General features: G+C 42.2%; 1 protein-coding gene across 8 annotated transcripts in view; it reads left to right on the forward strand.

The window, feature by feature from the left end:
* The window catches only part of agap1 (ArfGAP with GTPase domain, ankyrin repeat and PH domain 1), a 237,197-nt gene that overhangs the window by 187,981 nt on the left and 21,847 nt on the right, over window positions 1-27,369 (forward strand). For 5 of the 8 annotated variants that reach the window (XM_015358506.2, XM_015358507.2, XM_015358505.2 and 2 more), the window contains 5 exons: window positions 8,922-9,083; window positions 18,484-18,561; window positions 24,296-24,450; window positions 26,154-26,244; window positions 26,708-26,930. In XM_015358506.2, the coding sequence (XP_015213992.1) occupies window positions 8,922-9,083; window positions 18,484-18,561; window positions 24,296-24,450; window positions 26,154-26,244; window positions 26,708-26,930 (709 nt within the window). The remainder of the gene's footprint in view (window positions 1-8,921; window positions 9,084-18,483; window positions 18,562-24,295; window positions 24,451-26,153; window positions 26,245-26,707; window positions 26,931-27,369) is intronic. The other 3 variants (XM_006636304.3, XM_006636303.3, XM_015358504.2) reach the window with 1 other exon arrangement.

A 27,369-nucleotide genomic window follows, 5' to 3' on the forward strand; every position in this document is an offset into this window, starting at 1 on the left:
AGAGAATGTGCTATTGAGATGCTAAAAGTTTTTTTTTTTCTGTACTTTAACCCCATGCCTCCCTTCAATGCGAAAGAAGAAAAGGAGCACTTCTGATGGATGTATCGTAGAGGAGAGCAATCGGCTTGAGAAACACTTGCTGCGTTTCTGCCCCCACCAGATAATAAAACTCAGAACCTAGCTTCAGGAAAGTGACTGTCAAACACATACCGTAACAGATTCTGTTATCATCACACATTGGAAGGTTACAAGAGGCAGTAATAGTCTAATAGTCCCGAAATAGGATTTCTCCCTTCTTAATGCACAAAGCTCACATGCCGGTGCTGCACATTTTCTGCTGGATTAGCGTGGCCCTGACATCTTGTTTGTGCTCTTCCAGGGTTAAAGCCTTGTCTGCCCCGTGCTCTGTAACAGGCAGCTGTCACATGGTGTATCTACCCGATCAGTACTGAGTGCAGCAGACAGCTAGAAGAAACAGGGCTCATCCCAGCATTGCCCACAGTTAATGCCTCAGTTTCTGTTTTCCCGATACTCTGTGCCTTCTTTAAATAACAATTATAGTTGTAAAATGCTTAAATGTGGTTTCAGGGGGTGTGCAGGAGCAGCTTGTCAGAAATGCATCTGTCTCTCTGCTTGAGAGCAGCAGATCAGCCTGGACTTCTAGATGTTTGCCTTTAAAGTCTTACAGCAGATGTTTGTTTTGTGGTGGTTGTTTTTAACCACAGTGATACTTGTTGGCACCTTACATAAAGCTCTAAATTAAGTGGCATTTTGTATGCATAGTTTTGTGAATGTTGCCTACATAATAAGATGCTATAAAAAGTGTTATACTATTAATATCAAAAGCAACTTAACAGACTTGGTGGCATGTAGAGTAATTCAATGCAGAAATAGAGCTTATTGCAAGACTAACATTACTAAAATAACTTGGTATAATTTCTTTGCAAATGTTTTAAATTGTATTATTATATCTCTGAGAGAACTTCAACAGATTGATGTCCAGATGTTCAGTGATCTGATTTCATTGCTGCTATTTCCTTAAGAATGTTTTAACTGTGCCGTCTGTTTTATTAATCTAAGTTCTCAGTTCTCACAGTAAGGCACCCCAGAACTGTCTTCTAACAAATCTAATTAGTGACTGATAGCCTTAATTGCATTCGAGATTCAATTACTATAGTTTCTGAGTATATAGCATGCCAATACAAACATCATTCCAAGGCAACCTACTGTACATTTCATACCCATACCTGCTGGAATAAAAAACAGGCATTTGGGCATTAAAGTATCCTGGAGCCCAATGTCATCCTGAGTAGGGCTTTACCAATCACTGTCTCAAAATATTAGACCCATTAAGGCTTTTTAAAAATAACCTTTATTTGTATCTAAAGATGTGATGGAGTGCAGTCATTGACTGTATGTATTTTGATAGCTGTATGACCGTGAGTTGCAAGTTGATTGCTTGTCACCTCTAGCCTCAGGAGCTCACAGAAATGAGATCTTGCTTCTCTTATGTTAAAAATTGTAAAATAATTAAATTATAAATTAATTAGCTGGAGTTTTCCTCCAGTTGCATGCAGGCAACAGCCTATGGCCCCTTAAGAGTTGCTGTTGTACTAATAAAGACTGGGGGAGGATGAAGTTTATCTGTTACACAACCATCCTGAGAGGCTTAGATAAATATGTTTTAGTTTAGTGTTGTCAGTCTGAATTAACCCCTCCTTTCCAGCTGGGGTTTAAATGACCATGGCAGTCTCATATTATTCAGGATGGGGTACCAGAATTTATCTTCTGATTGTTTCCTTGAACCACAGATATGTGTTCTTATTGTACTCATTTGAAAAAGTATAATCAAGTTCTGAATTGGTGCTGGATGAACCTGACCCATCTTGTTTTTCCTGGTTGAAATCCTTCACTAATAAAAAGAATTTCAAGTTTGAAACTCTCTCATGAAATGAGAAGTGACCTGGTTTAAGAGCTTACTGTACATTTTTTTTCTTTGTAGTTATTTCTGCAAATAGCACAAAATAATAATTGCATGAGAACTAAAATCAAACATACTGTCTTTGTCATTTTTCCTACTTCTTATGGTTAAAATCTTTCATGGACTTGACAAGAATGTCCTGGTTGGAATTTTCCTTTTTTTTAAAAGATTTAGGGATCAGTGTGTTTCCTTGCCGGTTCTTCCTACTTTTGTGTGAATGTATTAAATATAGAACCTGATATCACTGCCTTGAACATTAATATCACTCATACTATGCTTCAGTGAGAATGCTTCAGTTTTTCTTCATTTAGCTTTTGCATCCTAATGGATGTTTGGCATTCTGGGGGGGGCTCTGAGATACATGAAAATGGTATTGGTTATTCCCGTCTCCAATAGAAATGCCCCCAAATACAAAGGTAAAAACAGGGTAATGAAACAGAGAAACAGTGGCAAAAGACCAAATATTTGACTGGGAGGTGAATTCACTCTTGCCCTGTGTTCTAGTACTTTAGGTTGCTGGACCCTGTGTGCCTCAGATTGCAGACTCCTGACAGAATGTTCTTTTGCCTTTATTCCCCTCCTTGGCATTCAAACCGACTACTTTAGCAAACAAGGCCCCAAGCGAGCATGCATACACAAAACATATAATAAGTTTGGCCTTTTATTGCCATTTCCCTTTATGATATAAAAATAATACTAATAACAATAATCGATTTCTCCTGTTTAATTGGGAGCACATTTCTTTGGGCAGACTCCGAGCCCTGGGAAGTTCTGAGCGTTCTCTCCCTCTTGGAATGAGAAGTTGGCTCCAGGCGAGCGCACTGGGGACCAATCACTTCAGTTGCCTGACCAGTTGACTAATGTTCCTATTTTAATTTCTGTTTGTCTCGAGGCAGTGTTGATGCATTTATTATTTTTCATTCTTCCTAAGCAGCCTGGCCTTTATTGTCCTTTTCCTCTCCCCTTAACCTCTGCCTCCGTACCCCTGTGCCAGTGCAAGTCTTTGTACGCATTTTTTCCTGCCTCGAAGTCTCTTTTTAAGATCATGGAAAATGATCAGTTGTGAGGGCTACTGATTATCACTGCGCCAGGAACCGTTGTGCATTTTCTTGATCATTCATCCCCACTCAACACAAGGGAATGTGAGCATACTGGTGCACAGATGTGGTATACATGTGAGATCCCTAGTCCGCCAGGAATCAGATGTTACATGCCAGAGCAACGCTGCTGCTCTGTTGACCCTCTCTTGGGTGCTCAGAAAGTCGGGGGTGACCACTGCTATTCTAATGCACTTTGGCTGGGCTCTGCACCTGACCATTTTTGTTTTTGGTCGATCTAGCCCTCTTTTACCTGTTCCTCTAGGATCTAGGGGGAAAAGTTTAATATTTGTTCCATCTGTGTTTGATGTGCAAAATATTATGGGTGACACAGGTATAATATTGCATGTTCTAATAGTGCTGTATACAGGTTAACAGGTCATTATCTTCAGGAGACAGTTGTACAGGACATGCATATTAATTTGTGCTGAATGGTCTCCTCTTGTTAGTAACTTTTCTTGTTTATGTGCTTTAGTAGCGCATTTTAAGTCTTCTCACGGTGAAATGTTACACGCTACCGATGTGTTCATATCCATGCTTGATTGCTTTCTTTAAAGGCTGTTATTGAGCTACCAACTTGGAAAGCCCTTTGGATTCTGAAACTTCAGAAGCTGGGCGTGTTCCACTACGCTTTATACATAGTGTGTCAGACGTTTTCGTACTGTACGTTTCCCTCCCGTTTGACTTCACACGTCCCTGTCTTGTGTTAGGCTGCTAGTCATATCGGCAGGGGCTATAATCAATAGATTATGAACTTCTACATCCTCTTTAATATCCAGAACCCCCCCTCCAGCCCCTTTCATGTTATGCCTGTGGCTGTGCTACTGTACTTTCCACCTGTGGATCAGAAAGGAGAGAGCAGCACAAAGGATGTCACCCTTCCTCACCCCAGTCAGTCCTGGTACCTGAAAGTGCTTCACTGTGACCTGTACGCTCTCACAGTGCATCATCACTCACGTCCCATCTGTCCCACCCTTCTAACTCAAATGGATGTTCTTAATGCAGATCACTTCACCTTGATGTGCTTCCATTATTTAAATTCCCCTCAATTAATCAGTCAGTCACTCATATATTTGTTGTAATCGTTTCACAGTGACCATCATCACAATGTGCTTCACACAGTGATTCGGCCAAAGGGACTATAGTGGGGGGATTTTAATTTAACTCACACTGCTTGGAAACGTTCACTAGGGACGCCAGCAGCTGACCCTGAGAACATGGGTATGGATAATTCTGCTTTCTTCCTCTGTTTGTCAGAGCATCCACTCGAGTATGTTTTAAACCCGTACAAGCAGAATCCGGTTATCTCAAGTATTTAGAAAAGCTAGGTCTTCCTTAACTATCTTGTTTCAGTTCTCTGAGCAATAGCAATAATGGATTCAAACAGAAAATGTGATATGGCTTGTTTAGATTTTCAGAAGGCTATTTGTAAAGTTCCTCATAGAAGTAATTTTAGGTTGTACACATTCTACGTAATGCTTATATATGGATATAGAACTTTTTAATGGTAAAAAAAACATCACTGATGCATTTTCTGATCCACTTATGTTCTTTAGAGTGAAATGCTCAAATTGAGTCAATCTAATCATTGATGTTCCACAGGGATCTCTGTTAATTTTTATTAGTGATTAAGATTCTCTTACAGTTGGCCAGTTATCCATGTTCCTATATGATACCAAAATAGGAGTGTTAGGAAACACTTTAGAAGCTCCAAAGCAAGTTCAAAAGGACTTTGTATTTTAGAAAATACAAAACGTGGCAAACACCTGAGAAATGACATTTAATAATAAATAAACATAGGCTAAGATGAAAATCGGAGCGCTTGAAGAAGCTAATGATGAAAAGTGCTTAGGTTTTTACTATGTCCTCTAGAATTTAGGATATTGTGTACAATGTTGGTCACCACATTCCAAAAAGGATCTTGTTGCTCTGGAACCAAGTCCAGAGACCAGATTCATCCCAGGTTTAAAGGGATGTCCTGTGGACTATAATAACTGAATCTTTTTAGTCTTGAACAGAGTACACTACATGCAGTTACAGAATCAGCAGTGAAAAACAAATTGAAGGACATGTGGAAGCTATGGGGAGGTGCCTTTCACACAGAAAAAAGGAGACACTTTTTTGCTCATGGATGTTAAGTCAGGAACAAACTACCCAGCCATGTGTTCATGAATGATGTACTGTCTTCTTTCCTTGGATTCTCGGATCAATTATCGACTAACTACTGAACGAGTTAGATGACCTAAATGGCATCTTCTCATATATAACCTTTCATATTATCATCTGTTCAAACACTCCCAAATACCCCTAAAGCCAGTACAGGGCTAGGTGAGAGTGAATATGGGTTCCATAAGTGTTAGACATATTCTGAAACAGAGGCCTCTTCCAGCAGAAGAAACTGTTTGCAGTAAGTGAGCTGGAAAATGATACAGCAGTTACTGAGATTACCCTTGTAAAACACCACTGAAGAGAGAGTACAGGCTACGGCAGGCCTGCTCTCAGATCTACGGGCTGTTATTTCCTTCAGAGGGTAATAAGAGTTAGAAACCTAACCAGCCTCCACTCCTGTCTGCTCTCAGAGGCATTGCATTACAGTGCCTCTAGCTTCACATCACAGGCTGCTTTGCATTGCTGAGAGCTTGTGAGGTAGCCCGCCCAGGAAAACACACATACCTTTTTGTCTTTTTATTGCTGGTAGCCCCTTTTCAAAAGATGTGCAGAAAGAGTTCTGTTTGTAAGGTAACGATGGCTTCGTTAACGGCGGTTTCGTGACAGACCCCTGAAAATAAACCGAATCAAGTCATTACCATTAGTTCACAGTAATAAAATTTGATTTCTTTAAAAAGACCTATTTGTTCCTGTTCAGATCAGTGGTCTTTAGGAACTGCTTTTGTAGACGTCTTCAATCAGTGGTTGAAGGCCATATGAATCTTGAACCAATAGTAAAGCAGTTGATTTGAAGCTTGTTTGGTGTGACAAGGATCTGTGGCTTTTTAGGATCAGCACTGGATACTCCCAAGGCAAAAAAGATTGAAATAGGCGTTGTTAATATTATTGAAATGGCCATAACCCCAGTTTGAATGTTCACTTGAGGTTAACTGTTCTTTTCCACTATGTACATTTATTGCTGATGTTTTTTTTTAACAGTTTTCAGTTTTGCCGTCTGTAGCCTCTGTTCACAGAAGTCCTCCTGCTCATGCCAACCACAGAAGGTGGAGGCCATGGAGCAGGAAGCAACTGATTTAGCATCTGTTCCACAGCCTGTAAAAGAGTCCTTTGTGCCCAAAGTGAAAATGATCCCCACATGTGGAGCTGCAGAGCAGGTGTCTTTGATTGGGGATTTGCAGGAATGCCATGCCCCAGGAGTTATTCCAGTAAGCAGGTCTCCTAACAAGAACCTGGACATTCTGAGCCCTTCAAGTTAACTGCACACAACTGAGCCATCCGAGATAGACAGAAGGCTTATCTGACTTGAATTAGCAATGGGAAAGTGAATCGTAAATTAATTCCATGCTAGATTTAGGGCTGGACTGCGATGAGAATAGGGCGAGGAATAAGGGGTTGGAGTAGACATTGGAAATACAAACCTGCAGGATCTTTTAAGTTGAGAAATTGGAGTACTGTGAAGGACTGATTGAAATTCGAACCATAGGTTCGTGTAAGTGAGTTTTTCAGAACAGAGATGACCTGGAATCAAAGGAACTTGTTAGTCCCTCTATTACAAGCTTCGGTAAAAAAAAACAGTGCGAGTCAGACTGAGTTAAATTTGACACAAATATTCTGTCTCGGCTTTCATTTCTTCAAAGATTGTGGTCAGCGCCTTCACCTGTACCTGTACAGTTTTTTTGGGGGAAAGTTTTAGCTGGACAGCAACCCTTTACAAAACAAGGCCTGCAGTTTTGTTGAAGAAAGACTTGATCCATGTTTTCTGTGTTCGCATAGTTTCCAAAAAAAGTTACCTGTTAGCGTAGACAGAGAAATAATGTGGGTATTAAACAGGAGAAAGTGAGGGAGAGATGAGGAGAGGAGCTAAAGGAAGAGAGAAGTGTTTACTTTTATTATTGTTAGTATTTTAAAATGGCTTTTCCCTTAGGCCTGGCCAGAGATCTCATTTAAGCTTTTCAAAAAGTTGAAACTGCAGCAGATTGTGTTGGCTCTTAATGGAAAGTATCACATTCTTCAAGGAACAGGGTGTTACAGGGTCAAATAAAAACAGTAGCAGACATGCAATGCTGTGTCAGAATGGTGGGACTATTAATTCATTGCCCTGTGTATCATTGTAATAGAGCTGCCAGCTATTCCCAGTCATAGAAAATCTATACAATCACAGATACAGACACAAGAAAAATGTTTTTTTATCATTTCTGTGCTCAGTTTCTAAAAAAAAAGTGACCTATAACCGTAGATGAGAAGTATATTAAACAGGAGAAACTGAGGGAGAGAAATGAGGAGAGGGGCTCAGGGAAGAGAGGAGAGGCTGGCCTGAGACATCCGGCAGAGGGAAGAGGGGACAGAGAGAGAACTGGAGAGAGGGAGCGAGTAGGTGGAAGGAGTGAAAGAGGAAGCCGGCTCAGTGCAGTCCATCAAACGCGGGAGATGATGATGGGCTGGGCAGTTAATCGGGTACAGTTAATTGTACGGTTTGAGATGGCATCTTGTCAGCAGAGATAAGTTGTCACGTTTTCCACTTGAGCTGAGACTAAATGATTGTAAAATAAGTTATGAGTGTCCTTGGGGCTGTCTGCCGTTGCGAAAGGCTGGGAGTGCATTCAGCGCCAGAGAGGGGGGCCCCCCATCACTCCAGCTAGCCTGGCTTGATATTTATGTGAACTGAATGTTATTTTATTCAGCCCCTAGTCACAGCTGTCAGCTCCGCGTATGAAAAGTGAAACGGCCTCTCTCCCTCATGCTTCATGCTTGCCATTCACAGAGGAAGGAATATTATTATTGTTATTATTATTTATGCACAATTTATTCATTATTAGTATGATAATTGTCCGGTGAATCAGTGTTTCATCATTATTAGAACTGGAATAGCAAGAAGCACTAGGTAACAGAGGGAGATGAAGATTAGTACCAGGAGCTGTCCGCTGTGATGAGCCCACCTAGTCTTGAGCCTGTCAGTGAGGAGCTTTGGCCTCAGTGCCCAGTCTGTGAGTAGCCAGTGCTGTGCTACTGCATCTGACATTGTGTGTCCTCCCCTCCTCCTGCTGCCTTTTCTGAACTTTAAGCTTAAGACATTAAGATGGTGCATTTCAGTTCTCCTTTGTTTCAGGGGCTGTGATTGATATGTAATATATGCCCCCCACCCACACACACACACAACACCTTTTTAATGTTTGTTGTGTTTATTTTTGTTATTGTTGGTATTTTAAAATTGCTTTTCTCTCAGGCCAGGCCACAGGTCTCATTTTAGCTTTTTGAAAACTTGAAACCGCAGCCGACCTGTCTTGGCCGCTAATGGAAAGAGTCTCATTCTGCAAGGAACAGTGTGTTACAGGGTAAAATAAACGCAGTAGCACACATGCATGCTGTGTCAGAATGGTGGGCCTGGGTTCATTCGTTGTCCCGTGCGTCGTTATAATAGAGCTGCCAACCATGGAGCTTGCCCATCACAGAAAATCTCTACAATCACAGCTACACGACGCATGAAAAATAGGTTTTGCAAGTTTTTTTCTTGCTGTAATGTGAAGTAAACCTCAAAATAAGATGCGTGATGGAAAACGTCAGCGTTCTGGCTGTACTGAGCTCCAGAGATGTGGTACTGCAGCAGTGCTCTGACTGACTCTAACCTCCCGTCCTCTCCCATCCCCACTCCCCTCCTCCCCTGTCGCCTCCTGCAGACACGGGCCTGGGAGACTCGGTGTGCTCCAGCCCCAGCATCTCCAGCACCACCAGCCCCAAGCTGGACCCGCCACCCTCCCCGCACGCCAACCGCAAGAAGCACAGGAGGAAGAAGAGCACCAGCAACTTCAAAGCAGATGGCATCTCCGGCGCCGCTGAAGGTAAGCTCGGCCCTTGCTCCTTCGCTCGGCTCGGTAACACCGCTGTCCCCTGACGAAAAGTGCAGGAACTGAAAACTGGAACACGCAAGACTTTGAAAGCGGGCATAGCTGTGCACCGGTTTCATACAGACCAGGTGATTTACCCATTACATGATCAAGTCAGCTGCCCTTAAAACAATCCCAGGGTTCCGAGCAACACGAGCTACGGTCTGCATTCGTCCAAAGAGGCACATTAGGCTAATGTGTACCCAGCGTGTAACCAGTCATGTCATGAACAGTCCGAGATTCATATCCTTACATTTCTGTGTGCTTTTAGCTGTAAAAATTGTAGATTTCCCCGTAGTTGTGAAAGTAGAGGGGTTTCTCTGAAGTGAAGCAGTCACCGTCTTCATTAAAGAGGAACTTTTTTCCCTGTGTTGGTGGAGACTGGGCCAGTCCCTCAGGTGTGTCTTCTGTTGCTGTACTGTGTAAATGCTGAGGAGTGTCTTCTTGCATCAGGCTGTGTCCTGAACTTCTTCAGAACTGGGATTCTGCTCTGGAGAGCCTTCCTGACGTTGACACCTACCCACAGTAACACAGACTCATTAGTACACACACACTGATATTAAGAAATTCACTACCACTTTACCACACCAATACTTTGCATGCCAGTGCTGACACGCAGCAACATTGCTGCTGCCTCACGGTGACACAGTGACAAACAGTGACACAGTAACACTGACATGTAGCGATACACTGACACATGCAGAGTGATGTGCACACTGGCACTTCGTAATCCACCGATTGTGAAACACGGCAACGCCAACGCTGACAGTAATATACTGACACATTAACGCTGGCATGCACTTATAAATCAACACTGACGGGAGCTCACTGATGCTAGCATGCAGTAATTGTGACACTAACACAAGGTAATATACTAACAGTAACACTGACACTAGCACACAGTAAAACACTAACATACTAATACAACTGACAGTAGCACACGGTAATACACTAACAGATATACAGCTGACACACAAGCACTTGCACACGGTTTACCTAACACACTAAAAGTGACAGACAGTAACATTGACAGTGGCACACAGTAACATGCTGACGCACAGTAACTGACGCAGTCATGCATTAAGCAGTAACACATTGATAATAGCACATGGTAACGCACTGACACATGAACACTGACAGTAACACATTGATACTAGCACAAAGCAATGAATCAAAACCAACATTTACACGCTAACAGTGACAATAATATACATAGTAATACACATAGCATACAAACAGTAACATTGACGCTGCACACAGTACACTCTAACACACAGTCATAAGTTGATGACACCGTGACAAAGCCTGTCAATTGGAATGATTTTTTTCCTCCTCATTGTTTTGAATAACAAACCAGGTTACACTGAGGGGGCATTTTTTAAGTTAGCTTTTGTCGTGCAGTATGTTGTAGAACCCCCCCCAAAAAAAGTTGTCACCTTTCAGGAGCAGTTGTTTTTCTGGTGCGAATGTGGATTACAGCTGGCAGGTCAGGCAGCTGGAAATTCCCTCTACTCTGCCAGCTACTCACAGAGAGCGCCAGGGAGTGCTTGTAGCACAGATAATACTGTCCGGCATTCAGAAATAAAATTCAAACAGACCGAGAGAATCTTTACTTGGCACTGTGGAGTTGAATTGTTTTCTTATTTTCTTAATCATTTTTTCTTGCTCTGTGATGGTTTAGAGCCCGACGCAAAGGAGACTTCTTTATTGTTTTGTGTTAGAAAGTTCAGCAGATGTAGTGACTTGGCTTTGGGGGGGTCATGAGTTCATCAGACTGCCTTTTCTTTTCCTTGGTCTTCGTTGGTTGGAGGTGTGGGGGGGTAATAGATGAAAATGGCACGGCGCTCTCCCAGGATGGTTCTCTCACACCAGCGAGGCAGGCTGTGTCTGCTGGAGCTCTCCTCAGTGTTAATGGGCTCTAATGTGCTCGGCCCCAGCTCCTGAGACAGGCCTAATGAGGAGATAAAGAGAGATTAGTATCAATACTGAAGGAGAAAATGAACTCCAAGTGCTCAGCACCATGGGAGGGGAACGGAGCCCAGAACAGGATTAATGTAGCTTTCTTTCCTTTTTATTTAATAAAGGATGGTTTAATATTTATGGCTGGCAGGCCCTGCGATGCGCCTGGCCTGCAGAGTCAGGACTGCTTCTCTGCGTGCTGCAGTGAGCAGAGTGGTTAGATGTATTTTTTTTTAGTTTTTGATTCATTATCTTATTATATGTACTAGCCAGGACTATTATGGAGTCAAAAAGCAGTGGGATACTTGAAAAAAGAATGTTGGTTTGCGTGTTGTGTGAAGCACGTGTTTGTTTTAGGACAGCGCAGAATGACCTTGTGACAGAAGAACATAAGAAAGGTTACCAATAAGAGGACGGCCTTCGGCTCATCTGCTGTCGCTCGTTGGGAGTTTCTATCTAATTGATCCCAGGATGTCACCTAGTCCAATCTTGACAAAACGACAAGGAATCGGCTTCAGCAGCACGGCTGGGTAGCCTGTTTCCCACTCCCACAAACTGGAGGCTGTCGTCTTCAGCACCAGCATCATCATCTTTATCAAATGGTTGCTCAGCTTAAGAAAGCATTCGTTAAGAGTGAAACGTGCTTCGTCCTGTACTGCTGTCAGTCTTCTTCACCTGACATTATAGTCCACTTTTTTTTTTAAAAAGGGACCTCTTGAAAGATGTGTGTATTTTATAAATCTCCACTGCTGTGCATTTTTTCTCTTCGCAGTTGGCTTTAGCGCCTCTTCTTAGGAGCGCCACCCTGTGGCGAAGGGGAGAGGTGTCACCTACAGCAGTGCTTTCAATTAGAGAGGTTCTTTGTGCTCTCTAGCCGAGACCTGCGATTTACTGACTTAATCACTTCCATGGCATCCTCTCTCCATGGCTTTCTAATCTGTGCAGTCTATTGAATAGACCTGAGGTGTGTTATTTAATGTAATACAGAAAGAAAACATACTTTCCAGCTATGTATGAGGACCCCTGTAAAGCAGAACTGTTGTCTGTGTGCACAAGCCTGTTTCCCACTCCTTCTGAACTGTTTTAATCATAACAGCTCAGATGTGAAGTCTGGTAACAGCTTGAACTGGAGATTATCTTTGCTTTGTTTCCTGACAGATGAGAGGTTTCCGTTCATCATTGAGTTCCGGTATCATCCCGTAATACAGACAGACACCTGTGTCACACATAGATGCAGGTGTAACAGAAAATTAGGAGCTGCTCAGCCTCACACCACGCTGTGAGGAGCGACAGCTAAAATAATTGCTAAAAGTAAGCTGTTACTTTAAATGCAGACTATAATAGCTGCGGTCCTTTCGAAATGTAAGATAAAAGATATAAAGCAGTGACTCAGTTCTCACGCTTTTCTAAAAGGCTGAACATTGTTAAGCACTCCCTAGCTGGGTTCCATCTGGCCATTTGTCAGAGAAGCACTTAAGTGAAATATTATAAATAATCTACAGTATTGAAATCTTTTATCAGCTGTGTCACTTTCATTATTCAATAAGCGATTAGTAACAGTCTCCCAATTTAGCCATTAAACACTTGTGCGTTCTGCCTGCGACGGGTGTCATGCTAGCGGCCAGATGAAGTATAATGCTGTCAACGGCATGTTATTCATTGAGACGGTCTCTCCCAGGTAGAGGCAGTTTGCCACGTCCAAGGTTTCATTGTGCTCAGTGCAAACCCCAGCAAGCTCTCTGCTGCCCCCCTTGGCACTGTAATGAGAGGCACTTAAGCCCCGTTCCAGTGGTAGCAAAGCAGTAAAGCTACCCCCAGGGTCCTATATTGTTTTTCAAAATGGGATTTAATCTTGATCAAATATCAATACTGTATACATGCATGCAGATATTTTTCACATTGTTGGTTTAGCTGGCAGGACGGAGGAGGGGGGGTTTGTATAAGGTAGGCAGCGGGCTGTTATTTTTATACTGGATCGTATTGTTTGTGCAGTTAAGAATAGATGTTTGTCCAAAAAACCTAAATATTAGTTTAGCCTTGGTATTCCTGAGGTGGGCAGGAATGTAACACAGCAATATCCTCTGCCTTAATCAGGCTCTATGTTCTTCGTTTCATGCAGTACTTTTAATGCAAGCTATTGAACCTAAGGAGGACACATGGGCAGTTTGAGTAGCTCCAGAATGCTAGAAGGCTATAGAATTCAAATATATTCTGTTAATGTAGCCAAGGATAGTCTGAAGTATGCTAATTATTTCAAAGGGTTATTTAATATGTTTTTAAATGATGGCAAATTGCCTTAAAGGGCAAGAACTAGTTATCGTGAAGTTCAGACTAGTCGATGCCTCTGTCTAAAACAGGTGTGCTTCAGATATATGTACAGCTGCTTGTGGTATTTCAATATGAAGTAAAGCACTGTTCTACCGCTACATTCTGGACCTGACAGCGCACAACAGCAGAGGATCGGCCTTTGGAATTATATTTGTCTTTCCTGCACAGTTGTGTTGCGTTGGCTTAAATTACATAGATGTGCGTAAAACCAGTGTAATGTGCGGTAAATTATGATAACCGTTAGCCTAATTCTTTAATGATCCTTTAGCAGATTTTTTGTGATAGTTTTTGTGAGGCACCTGGTAAGAAAAGGGGGCTGACGACCTCTCATATTCAAGGACAGGGCCTTATTCTTCAGAATGATATGTGAAAAAGAGCTGAGCTGAAACGCAAGACTTTAATGTCGGTCTCCGCACAGGACTTGACTGAGTAGGGGGTCTCTAATTAAAAGCTACCTGCTCTCTCGCCTAAAACAAAGGATCTACAGAAGGGCTTTCTTTCATCCAGCCGCTGGTCAGGGAATCATATTCGCCCCACTTATGCACGTGCAGGTCAATAAAAACATTCCCTGTGTCTTCCTAATCTATCTGTGTACTGGAGGAAGGAGAAGAAATGTCAATTCCTCTGCTTTCCTGGTTGGCATAGTATGAATTTTTATCAGCATGTCCCAGTGCAGAGTCTGGTGGTCTGTTGATCACAGTAAAACAATTACAGCCCCGCTGGATACCACTAACTACTGCTCATTAAATAATTATACCTTTGATTAGCTACTTTTAAGTGACTGGGATCTTTGAAATGTGATAGCAGCTTTTGGAAGAGCCTGTTAGTGATATAGGAGTCCTGCAGTGAGTTGGGGATAAAAAGCATCTGACCCATCATTTCCTGAACTTGAAGCGAAGGGGGAGAGAACTGAAACCACAGAGAAGGGGAAAAAGGCCACCAATTACTGGCTTAAAAACATAAAACTAAGAAAACTACCGAAAGAAAAAAACAACACTACAAAATGGTCACAGCACGCGATAGATGTTATGAAAAATTCCTTTTTTTTTCTTTCAGGAGCAAGTTAGTAAAGTTATTTGGAAAAAAGAATAGGAAAAATGAGTCTGTGTCAGCCATTGTGTGGCCGTGCTTTATGAGTGTTTTAATTCTTCCAGTTCAGTAGTTTACCTGTTGTTAGTGGCAAATTTAATGTGCCTTAACATATATATTTACGAAAAAAGTAATTCCTGAGCTTCATAGATTGAATCAGTAATTTACAAATTGCAATGTAAATTCACTCTGGAATCTCTGGTTTGACGTTCTCATTTATTATTGGTTTGTCAGATTGCCAAGCACATATTGTGAGGAAAGCTGTACCTCTGAACTGAAACCACGTTTTTTACTTTCCACTGCAAAGCAAGTTGGGTTTACCTCAGTCCCTTTGGGACTGTTTGGCAGCTTCAATGTAATCAAATGAAGTGAGGGGAAAAAAACATGAATGCAATTGCACCCTGCATTATAGGGAGCAACTGCATTAGTTTATGCAGTTTTTGTAGGGGAAAGACACTGATTTTCTTTTTATTTTCAGCTTTGTGCACATGCTAGCCTGTAGGAGGCGAGTCTGAGCAAGTTTGGTTGACTAAGGATGTTGTTTGGATCGCACAAAAGAGCTCCAATGAGAGCCATGTTTAAAATGGTTACTAGGCAGAGCCACATGGGAACTGGCTGACCTCAGCCTTTTAGATAAGGAAGAGGGGGAAAATGCAGAATCCTCTCCCATTGTCACCTTTTCTCAAGAATCTGGTAGCTTAAAATGCAAGGGAAACTTGTAAAAACAGGCCCACTTTTCCTTTAATGCTGAGAGAAGAGTATTTCCACTACATTTCGCATCGAGTATCTGCACCCAGCAGGTGTATCTGACTAGGAAAACACAGACACTGCACAACTGATTTATTTGCCGTGTTCAACAGCTTTAAATTCTGGAACCACTCAGCGGACACACAAACTCTAATATGTATGAACAGATGCATGATTTTGTCAAGCCCGTACCTACTACAAGCGGAGGAACGTGGCTCTCTTCTAGTATTTCCACTGCAGACTTACATGGAAAGTTTGACTACAAGAACAGTAAGTAGCTAAAGCTACTTGGTGGTTACGGAACGATTCTCCTCAAGCGGCCTTAAGGCGGAGGAGAGGATAACATTGTGAGCTGCCCTGCTGCTGTGAGACTTGCACTGAAAGCTATTAACTAAAGAGGTCTACTGGCCAGACTCTCCAGTCTGTGTCAAGCCAAGTAACAAGAGGATTGACAAGCATGGTGTACTTACATGCTTCCATTGTGCTCTGTTGTACCAAAATGCGATGCGGAATTGGATAATTGTTAACTTTATTTGAACTTGTTCAGGTGGGTAGCTGCGTCAGCATGCGTAGGCTGCAAAGGAACAAGTAATAGGTTTATTCCATGCTGAAAAGAGAAGAAAGAAAATACAACGTTTTGGCTGTGGAGCCTTCTTCAGGTGTTGTTTATTTGAACTTATTACATTTGAATTTATTTGCAAGAAGACATGGTATTAGTGGAGTGTTGTTCTGTGTGTAATGCTTCATTACCATGTCCAAGTGATGATCAGTGTAGAAGACCTTCAGAATGACTGAAATTCTGCATGCTTTATCAATTAAAACGTTCATGCACAAAAGGCTGAAACCAGATCTGAAAGAGTAGTAAAACTTTTCAGAACATTGATTTGTTTTGCAGCTTTTGGTTTTTTTCTTTTTTTATTTGAACTGTTGAAAAAAATGCATTCTTTCAGAGTGTGTATGTACGTGTTTTTATTTCATTTTAAGCGTTGGTTGTTTAATGTGTGACAAATGCCCCTTATTGCTTCAGGCTATGGGAAAGTAATACAGAATGAGAACTTGAAGCACCGAGGCTGAGGAAGAGATGGACAGGAAAATAAGTGGTTATTTAAAGTGTGTAAAATGGACCTTATTAAAGAAGCTTGAACCAAGCTATTGTGCTGATGGACTCTGAATGCATTACACAGCTGAGCTGGAAAAAGAGCACGAGGTGTTGAAAAGATCGTGAAAGATTTGTACCCCTGCAGGTACTGTAGAATTGAAACCATTTGGTCAACTTTACATTTATGCTGTGGTGGAGTAGGTCTTTGGTTTCAGAAGAACAAGAAAACGAGCAGGACTTGTGTAAGTACCCTGTCCTGTAGTACAACTGAATGTGGCCAGCCTCTATTACTCTTTTTTAACATTATCTGACTTTGTTCATAGATTTAGATGGGGATTTATTTTCCTCAGGTGTTGCCAGGATATAATGTCAGAAAGCTAATGAAAGCAGAAACTGTGAGTGTTTTATTTCTGGGATTTTATTCTGTTGTCGCAAATAGTTTTGTACGCTCTGCTGCTGACCTCTCCAGATGATTTCATTGACAGTCATGTGGTTGTTCCCCATGTCTTGCTGAAGCCATGCCTGTCTCACCTAAGAAAGACATCATTTTCCTCCTCCACACCTGAGCTTTCCCCTTGTATGTGGGTTTTGCTTTGGTGATTAAAGGAATAAACCGTTTGGTGCACTGTTTTCCTAACCACTGAATGTCCACAAGAATGCTCTTTACCTCTTAAGATCAATGAGGCAGGTGCAGTTTAAAATGACTGTATCGCCTTTTCAGCATGTAATGACCCACGTTTAGTGTTTCAGAAAGGGACATTAAATTCCAATAATCGCTGAAGCTGCGTGATGCAGTGTCCCCTGGCAAACATGTTGTGTCTTTAATTCTAAGGAAATTGACTTCTGCTTTAACTCATTTTACCAGCTTACTGAGTTGTAATCCACTTGGTTTAACTTAATAAAGATTTCTAGAAGGGCACATTAATCACAGTAGATACCTTACTTGAGGATTGCTGATATATCTGCCATCATTTATTCCAGGTTTAAAACTAAGTACTGTTGTAGTTTAGTATTTCTATTTGCAAAACTTAGCAGAACTTAGCAGTTTTTTTTATGCCATCTACTTTAGTTTGTATCAGGGTCATTATTGCATTACTTTACACATTTTTTGAGTACAATTAATTTTAACAGAACTGTAGTGAAAAGATGTATCATTATATAGAGTAGGAGGCAGCATTGCCATTATTGTTTGAGATATTAAACATGTATAAATTAAAACATTTAGTCTGAAATAGTTAGAAGGGTAGTATTATCAACACAATGCATATTTGGATACTTTTGTGATGGACCTATTTGATGTTTTGAATGCTGTCCTCTCTATCTAAAAGCAGTGTAAAATCGATACCTACAGTGGCAGAACCATTAATATATACAGACTGAAACCTTCAAGTTAGTGCTGTAGATATGCAGCAGATTAATTGGAAGAAATAAAATAATTCCATATTACTGTTAGACAAATCATAAAGTAATTTTATTGTTATAACAAGGATAATCTACAGTAATCTCAAGCCTGTTTGTAAAATAAAAGCAAGAATTCCACATGTGGAGAAATAGACCGTTGGAAGGGTTTTTTAGATTCAATAATTTCAGAGTTTCAGGTGGCAGTAGAGGAGTTCTTTAGAAAGCACAGCCTTCACTGAAGTAGCTTTATGAAATGTCCATACCTTTCCATAGTGTACCTGCACATGAGAGTACTTCGTGCTTAATGATCATTATAAATTGTGCAATGTCATTACCCAGATAGGACGTTATCAGATTGGTTTTCATTTTAAGCCAATTTGTTATTCTGCGCCAGACTTAATTTTAATGAAGCAATTAGAAAGCAAACTTAACGCCGCTCGGGTCCAGTGTGAATGAGTGATGCAGCAGCCTGGAGTTCCTGCCTGATTCCGTTTCCTGGTTTTTTTTACCCCCCGTTTGGAGACCCTGTAACATGTCACTGCTTCACTCGCACCTCAAACCAGAGGGCCTGTCCCCTCCTCAGCCACACCCATTCCTCTGCACAGCATCCTAATGCTTCCTCTGCTTGTTGCTGTTTTTTGACATCTTACTTCTCCCCTTTGTTTCTTTTCTTTTCTTTTCTCTTTTTATTTCTGTTTTTTTTTTATCTCTCCCTCTGCTGTCCGGATGCAGCCAAACGTAAAGCTTGGAAACTAAACCGTGTTGGTAGCCTGCGCAACATTTACAACAGCAGCAGCACCAACACCGAAGGTAAATACAGTGAAGGATCAGCCAAATGACCGAAATTAGTTAGCTGTCCATATATACATTTCTATATCTCAACACAGCCTGTCATTCCCCTTATCCCTTCGCCTGCCACTAACAGGGGTTAGTGGTCAATAAAGAGGATAAGAGCTCAGGTGATCAGTTTGGCGCATGCTTTGTCATCCTCTCCTGTGTTTTTCAGAGTCAGGTTCTGTGTGTGGTGGCTGTGTGTGTCAGTGCTGTGTTCCTCTGTCTCCACAGTAGAGTGTGACCTTTCTCTGCCTCCATAGTGCGATAACGTCTAAATTACTTGGTGGTGTCGGGGAAGGGGGGGATAAAAATCCATTTTTCTTCCTGTATTTTTTGGGGGGGTTGTTTTAATATAAATATATATTTTTCCGTAGATGTGGGCAATCCATGTAATATTTTCCAGGTTATTACCGTTTTAAAAGGGTGCGAATAATATCGAGAGTAATGATCTGTGTCTCGGTGCAATACTGTGTGCTGTGACATTTAAGTACAGTCTTTTAATTTGTGTTCCCTGGCCTTCCCCTGCCTCCCACCCCCCTGTGCCTTCATATCTTTCCGCCATCCTCCCCTCTTTTATAATGTTCTCCGCAGCTCGGATTGGGCCCTGCGACAGCAGCAGGTCATTTGCATGTGCCACCCTGCTTGTAAATTGTGTATATTGTTTTGCTGTTAAAGGTTGCGGGTGTCAAAGTTCACAAATTGACTTGCTTTAGTTCTGTCGCAAGCAGAGCTGCCGCACAAAGCTTCTGTTTAATGACAAGATTAGCTTCTTGTTTTTATTTGGGGGTGGGGGAGAGGGCTTGTGATGTGTGTGTGTGTGTATATTAAGCGGCGTTCTGTTTTCTTTTGTTTATTCCTTTCGGTATCATAGGCAGTTTCTAAGATTGTCTTTCTCTTTATAATGTGAGGTGTCAATCCTGTTACAGTGGTGGGGGGGATTATATATATATATGTGTGTGTGTATAATGTGTGTGTTGGGGGGGATCAGTGCATGATTATTCTGGTTATTATTATTAGTGCCACAGGGTTTTCAGGGAAAGAAGCACAGCCTCACTCCCAGTACCAGCTGGGGTAATGGGATCGCACACTGGGGTGTTTGGAATGCAAAACCAGTCACGTCTGAGCGGACTCCCTGTAATAGGCAAATGTTTTAGGTTTACGAAGAAACTGGAGGGGTCACAAATCGCGCAGCCTAATGCCCTTTTTTTATTCATTAATTGACTCCCGAGCGCTCAGAAGGAGTGGAAGCTTTAATTTATGCTTTCATGCTGCAGCTTTCTGGATTGTTGGTTTCCATAATTGTCAAACCACCTCCCCTCATCCAAAAAAGAAAGAAAATTTAATTATGATTAGAACATTGTTCCTGACCCCGAGGGGGCTTATTGGTGTAATGAGGGTCTGCCCTAACTGGGGTTGAGACAGGATGCTCCAGTGGGCGCAGAAACTACAAAGAAAGAACAGGCACCCTGTTTATTGCACTTTTTTGCCCTGTTTATGTACACTGTGCTCTCAGGTTTGTGTTTTTTCTTTTATGTAAGTAGAAAAAAACAGTGAGAATTCAACTCTGTAGAAGAAAACTCTGTGGTTTACTTTTTGATTTAGTTTGTCAGCCAGGAGCTCTTCTGCTTCTGCAGAAAGCAAAAACCATCTAGAATTTCAGACTCTTTCATTAGGACTTTAGGTGGAGCAAGCAATTCGTTTAATACACAGTAAGTCAGAAGATAAATTGACTGTTAATTAAACAGAAATGGAGCATCCCTGCGTATTATTTCAGGCAGTGTATTTACTTATAAAGATTCATAAATATCACCATGAACATTTCTGACTTACTGCTGTGCTCTTTAAGAAAAACGATTATGATATTGAAGTGTAGCATAAAGAATTGTAGTGTCAAAGTAAACATTTCTGTTAGACTGTGGTCACATAGCAGTTGCCCAGGGCTGAGGGCTCCACCTGAGGTAGCCCTTGTCACCCTGATATTCTTCCTGAAGGTTCAGGTGACTTGTGTTGCTGGGAGACTGCAGAAGCTACTGTGTCATATGACATTTTTGTTGACAAGATGTGGACAGTATTGACTTGAATCTGCTTGAGTCTGCTCCAGTTAATAAACCGAAAGTCCACCGCAGAACCTCAAAACAGACGGGGAAAGTTTTCATTTGAAATGGACTTGTCTGAGTCTCTTCATCAGCCAGTATGTCGGTCCATACTGTCCAGTTTACACAATGTGGTTGATTTTAATATGTAACAAATTTAACTACAACTACTGAAAGAAGACAGCCCTACTTCTAGACTAGGGTAGACTAGGGTCAAATATACCCAGGGACTGCCCCCAAAGTACAGTACACACATGGTGGGGTAGTCCCAATATAAGAAAAACATGGAAAAACATACGTGTCAACAAGGATATAGTGTTTCTTAGCGTTGCTGGTTTTTGAAAAACTTTTTAGAATAGATTTGACCCAATTCTATAGTGTAATATATAATATAATATAATAATATAATAATATATATATAGTGAAACTTATTCTAACTGTTCAACTTATATTTTTAATTTGAATGCCTTAACATTCAAATTTAGTGAGACATAGAGTACTGTCTCATTCAAGTGAGACACAGAGTACTGTAACTTGCCTTGTATATGTGTCATTTTTCAAAACGTGTGTTTCATAACACAGAAAAAAAACTTAACGGTCCTTTAGAACCTCAGTCCTGTTCAGCAGATATTTGTGTGAATGTGGTAAAGGTTGTTTTACTTGCCCTGTTCTGACTTTGCTCACTGCAGAAGGGCATGTCTCTGCCTCTTATGTGGAGTAGCTCCTCTCTGTCTGTGTTTTCATTGTAATTTGGTTACAGGGCTCCTTTCCCTGTCCCAAGGTCTTTTAACAACCAATCAGACGGCTGCGTCATTTTTAACACAAGTGCCTTTGTTGTAGACAAGGGTGTATTAGCCCAGAGGTAACTTCAACATGAGTTGTCTGAAGGGATTCCAATTAGTTAAATTAGTAAGAGAATGGAATGAACTGTTGGCTCCTGTCTTTTAGTTCAGTTGGCAGAGGTGGCAGGAGGGGTTACAGAATCCAGGGTTTCTGATTCAAACGTTAAAACTTCATGTGGAGAAGACCTCCATTTATCAAAGATAAAGACAAAAGGGCTGTCGTTTTGTGATTAAGAGATGATTTTTTTTCTTTATTACAGTGGTGGAGTTATTGGGATATTTGGATTCTCACGTTGAGTAAAGGGATAAAAGGGTGAAATACTGTAGCTTAACTACTTGACAAGAAACATTAGACCTGATTATATCATTTTACCTTATTAAACCATCTTCCGACTGCTTCGTGCATTTTAATGTTTTATGTGTATCCTAGTTACACGTTGACATTGTTAGTATAGAGTAAACCCAGATTTTCTAGCAAATGACAGCCAGTTGTCAATATTGTGATTGAATGTCTTGCCCAACAGCTAGACTCATACTTTCACCTGGAATTCTCAACTCGTAGAAACTCGGTAAATGAGCCAGTATACCGACAGTGAAGACTATGAACAGGACAATGTGCAGCTGAATCTGAAGGATGGAGTTTTGCAGGTCTTACATTCAAGCTTGAAATGGATGCCCCTTCCCTGTGTTTTGTGATTACTAAACCCATTTTTATTAGGTCAGTGCTTGCTGGCTTGATTTGCGTTCACATGTCAGGTCCATGGGCCGGACGCAGTCTGGCACCCTCTCCAAGCCCCAGGGTCTCCTGTCTGAGGGATCACCTGACCTGACCTCCCTCTTCCCCAGCTCCAGCTCAGCTATATTCCTAATTGCTAACAGAAGGGCCCCACTAGACACAGCCTGTCATTTCAGCTGTTCAGGAGAAACCATCTCCCCTTCACTAGAAAACAAGTGGAAGTAAATATTTTCCAACCCCAGGGTGACAAGTTAACTCTTTTTCCTGTAAGAGGGCACAGTTTAGCATTCATCTGCTTACATTTACAGCTAATGAGCAATTTTCTTTGTTTTTCTTCTCATTGAGGTAAACCATTGCAGTGTCAAGATACTATTCAAGCAGGCTGAATTAATAGTGTAATTGTGTTCTGTATTTTTTCCTTTACTGCTCTTTTGGGATGGATGAGGTGTATTTTATGTTCTGAAGGTATTTTTCCTTTTTCTGTTCAGTTGCAACATTGTAATTTAAAATCAGCAGTGGCATGTATTAAGTTTTCTTACCATTCAATCAATCCTCTGCTTGACTGGAAAGCAAAAAAAAGAAGTTTGATGTCAGCATATACATCCCTTAGTTCTGAAAAGTTGATTAGAACATAGAATCTGTTGGGAAGCATTAAAAACCAGCTTTTTTGGATGGACAGCTAGTAATAGATGAGGCATTCCTGAGTGATGACGATATGAAATCTACAAAACCAGTTGGGACAGGTCTCAAGTCAGTGTATCCATTACCTCGAGCTACCTGTGCTGCCATCTAGGCAGTGAATCCTTGCTAGTTTGACTTCACCCGTCAATATTCCTTGCTGGTAATCCTGGTCACTCCTAAGCCAAGTTGAGCTCTTCTGGACGTGAGTTAGCAATCCTTCCTCCTTCCTCCAGAGGTATTTGGATCACCTCTGGAATTGGGAATCTAGCAGAATGTCTTGACTTGCAGTGATGTCCCCCACTGAAACCCCCTGGCATCTAGCTATTACTACAACACCGCTGAAGATAACACAGAAGCCTGAGGAAAGAAGGCAGATTAGGACTCTATTATAGAGGTCGTAGTGATTGCCTGCTCATTATGTAATTACCCATCCGTCCCTCCCTATTTCTTTAAATTGTAAACAGAGCCCAACCAGTGTCTGATCTCATGTTTCCCCAGAATATCACATTTCTGGGGCCCCTTTGAACACCAATCATTTATGCAATGATGCTTCATCAGTGGGGATCTTAGTTAGAGCCATCTGTTTGCTCCTGACGGCATTTTTGGTTCTGAATTCTCTTTTGTTGTTAACAGTTTCCAAATGTGAACCCCTTTCCCTGTGCCTCCAGTCTTTGACCATTTAACTATGTAGATGCCAGTGTAATACGCTCCTAATTGGCTCTTGATTGGCCCATTAACCTATTTTAAAGTTTGGGTAGTAGATCCATATGTCACCTCAGAAAGTCCCTTGATTGTAATCTGATTGACCTTCCCATTACGTGCTGTCAGAGCTGACAGTTCCTCTGTGCAAGAAGGCCAGGGGCAATTCTGGGCTGTAATTACAGAGAGATCCTGCTCTCCCTGCGCCTGCCCGACCAGCAGGGGCAGGAAGTGCTGATCAGTATCCTGCAGCAAACAGGTGTGTTCTGAGAGGAAGTGCACAAGGAGAGGATTTGTTCACCACGGTAGCGCCCAGAGGATTTCTGAGCTCTTCGGCTGTGGACTCAAGAGTTTTATCAATGAGCTATACACCAGTCTCATGCAACATACAGCACTGCATTTTCATAAATTAGTTGTTAGATTTCTGAAGAGTTGGTCGGTTTTCTTTAGGAGATAAGCACCAAGAGTTTAATTTGCAGAAGAGAGGTGTTGTAGCCGGTACCCTGGTTTTCCTCAATAAACAGCTCCATGAGGTCCTTGGATCAGTTAACAGCTCTCGTACAGAACTACGTACCAACCAGACCGAACAATCTCCCCTCATTGGTAACCTCACTTACGTCCTGTGGGACCCTATTGGGTTTCATACCTCTCTCTTTCAGAACAAGAGGAGAACTTTGAGTTCATCATCGTGTCGCTGACGGGGCAGCAGTGGCACTTCGAGGCAACGTCGTATGAGGAGCGGGACGCCTGGGTGCAGGCCATCGAGAGCCAGATCCTGGCCAGCCTGCAGTCCTGCGAGAGCAGCAAGAATAAGGTGCGGCACGACTCCTGCCTCTGGTCCATGGGGAGGCGGCAGCGGACGCGTTTAATTTTTTAACACGTTTTGAACCAATTTTGGTTTCTTAATTAAAACGTAAGATAAAGCTGTTAAGAGTAGTCAGGTTCAGTTGTCATCTCATGAATTAAAGACGCAAAGAAAGACATCCAGGCAACTGGGACTGCTTTTTTAGTCAGTCTAATAATTGCCTACCTGCTGTCAAAATGGAAGATTTTGTTCATTTATTTTTATCTGCATATACCATAAGAACTTACAGTTTTCTGACAGAAATATTGCAGAAACCAAATATTCTTTAAGATAAGCTCTAATAGCTAAGATCCTTTATCTGTTTGTAGTGTAAGTAGTTAGTATTATTATAGTTCTGCAGGGAAGGTAGTTGACTTAGTGGTGGCTGAGAGTAATTAGGCAGGTAGTGTGATAAGAAGTAAACCCTGAAATCTAATGGCCCCTAAGGCTGAAGAAGTGATATAAAGAGTTCTTTCAGCCCTTCGACATCAGGTCCTGTTAGGCCTTTTGCTAACATAGTTTGTGATATGCAGCCTTATCCTTCATGATAATATACAGTTCAAATAAGCTCAGGGCCGCATAGTTTACAGGTGACTGTATTATAATACTGGGAAAATAGGAAATTACACATGAAAGTTAAAGTTTTAGAATCATAGCAGGAAAGCCTGTTTTTACTGCTTTGCTTCAGAGTGCTTAAGAAAAGAGTCCGCCGGTCTAGAGCCTGTCACATGTGGTCTCGGCTACTCCTCCAGCCCACACTCTGGCCCTGTCCACCCAACGGTTTTTGGTGTGGGGGCTTCATTGCCAGGAAGGCGCATGCTGTTTTTCAGTTCTGTGTCAGCTGGAGAGGTACTCACCACTGGTGTGCTTTAAACCTCACAGGAATGTAATGTTAATACAGCACAGGTACATAACCTTCCCCCTCCCTGGCTAATTTTTCCCCACTGTAATTGGAAATGGCAATTATTCTTAACTTAAATATACCCCAAGTGATACCATTTATTTACCAGCTTTAGCTGAGCAGGGAATTTTGCTGCTGTGATTGTGTTTATGCCTGAGGGCTGGAGTAGCTGTGTTTAAAATATCTTTCCCATTTATTATGGTCCTTGTATTTATTTATTTACTCATTTTCGCACAGTAAAGGCAATGTGTTTCCAAGTACGGGACCGAATGGCCAAATAGCTTTCTGTCAGTCTGCTAAGATTGCGAGAGATGTGCCAGCAGGCACTTAAAACCTCATTGTGAATCCGCACTCCAGTTGCGGTCTCAGTGCGTTGATGAAACGCAGACAGCAGAGTGAGGACACTTTATTAGGAACTGAAATAAACAAGCATCCCAATCACACAAGTTGCATCAGCTGCTGTCAAGAACTCCGGGTCTAAGAATGTGTTAACTGCTGCACTGTGTGCTTGTTAATTTTATTACTTAACTCGTATATCCAAACTCTACAAATTTGTAATACTTACCAGATGATGAATTCAACCCCGCATTGCTGAATGTACAGAATGACGGACCGTTGTTTCATTGCTGATTCAGTCATAAAGAATGCCTGCTTATTATGCTTGTGCATTTTCTAAAGTACAGGGGAAACAGAGATAATGGGAGGAGTGTCTCAGGGATAGCAGCTAATCGGGTCTGCAGGGCTGTCCGGTGACTGTGTTCTTTGTGTGCAGTCTCGCCTCACGAGCCAGACGGAGGCCATCGCTCTGCAGTCCATCAGGAACCTGCGAGGGAACTCCCACTGCGTGGACTGTGAGGCCCAGAGTGAGTACTGCAGTGGCTTCCACGTGGTGCACAGCTGGAAGATAGCCTGGAAATAACACAACCGTCGCTCTGAAACAATAGAACAGTGCAGTAGTCAATAGCAGTGTACACCTTAGACCGGCCTGAGTTATTCAGGCTTTATCAGAATTTCATCTCACATTGCCACTGCTATAGGTATAGAAGAAAGCAGCAATTTATAGAAGTAGTTGAAGTAGGGAGCTGCGTCAGCATGTGTAGGCTGCAAAGGAACAAGTAAAGGTTAATTCCATGCTGAAAAGAGAAGAAAAGAAACACAACCTTTTCGGCTGTGGAGCCTTCTTCAGACGTGAGTTTCTTTTCTTCTCTTTTCAGCATGGAATAAACCTTTACTTGTTCCTTTGCAGTTTATAGGAGTAGTTTCTTGCTGTAACTGAGGTCCTTCAAGTCGTGCCTTTCACCTGACCCTGGCTCTGTGCTGTCTCAGACCCGGACTGGGCCAGCCTGAACCTGGGCGCCCTGATCTGCATCGAGTGTTCCGGCATCCACCGCAACCTGGGCACCCACCTGTCCCGCGTGCGCTCCCTGGACCTGGACGAGTGGCCGCTGGAGCTCATTAAGGTCATGTCCTCCATCGGGAACGAGCTGGCCAATAGCGTGTGGGAGGGCAGCGCGCAGGGGCGGATAAAACCGGCCCCGGACTCCACCAGGTACGGCCCCCCAGGCGCTGGGCTCCAAACACGCCGCTCCTCTTCGCCGCGGCGCTGGCTGACCTTTCCCGTCTCGCTCCTGGTTCCCCCCCACTGTCATATCTTCATCGGACACCTTTATATTAAAAAAAGGCACGCCACGTTTCCTGTCGCTATTTTCCATGCGCGGATGGAAAAATTCATTTTCAAGTTCATTTTACACTGCCGTAGTGCTGAGTAGGGCATGTTGCCGCTGGAAAAGGAGAGAGGAGACCACAGCTATTCCCTGTTAAATAGCAAGGCCAGGGCAGGGTTTGTAGAACAGAATGGTGGTGAAGCTGTGGCCAGCGTGGTACAGCAGGAGTTTCATCTGTGAAGTCCCCAGAGCCGGGCCCGGCCTGCAGCTCTGAAGCGTTCTCTCCCTGCCATCACCTGGAGACGTGCGAGGAGTGGGCTGTAA

Source organism: Lepisosteus oculatus, chromosome 12 (assembly GCF_040954835.1).
Source record: "Lepisosteus oculatus isolate fLepOcu1 chromosome 12, fLepOcu1.hap2, whole genome shotgun sequence".
Lineage (NCBI taxonomy): Eukaryota > Metazoa > Chordata > Actinopteri > Semionotiformes > Lepisosteidae > Lepisosteus > Lepisosteus oculatus.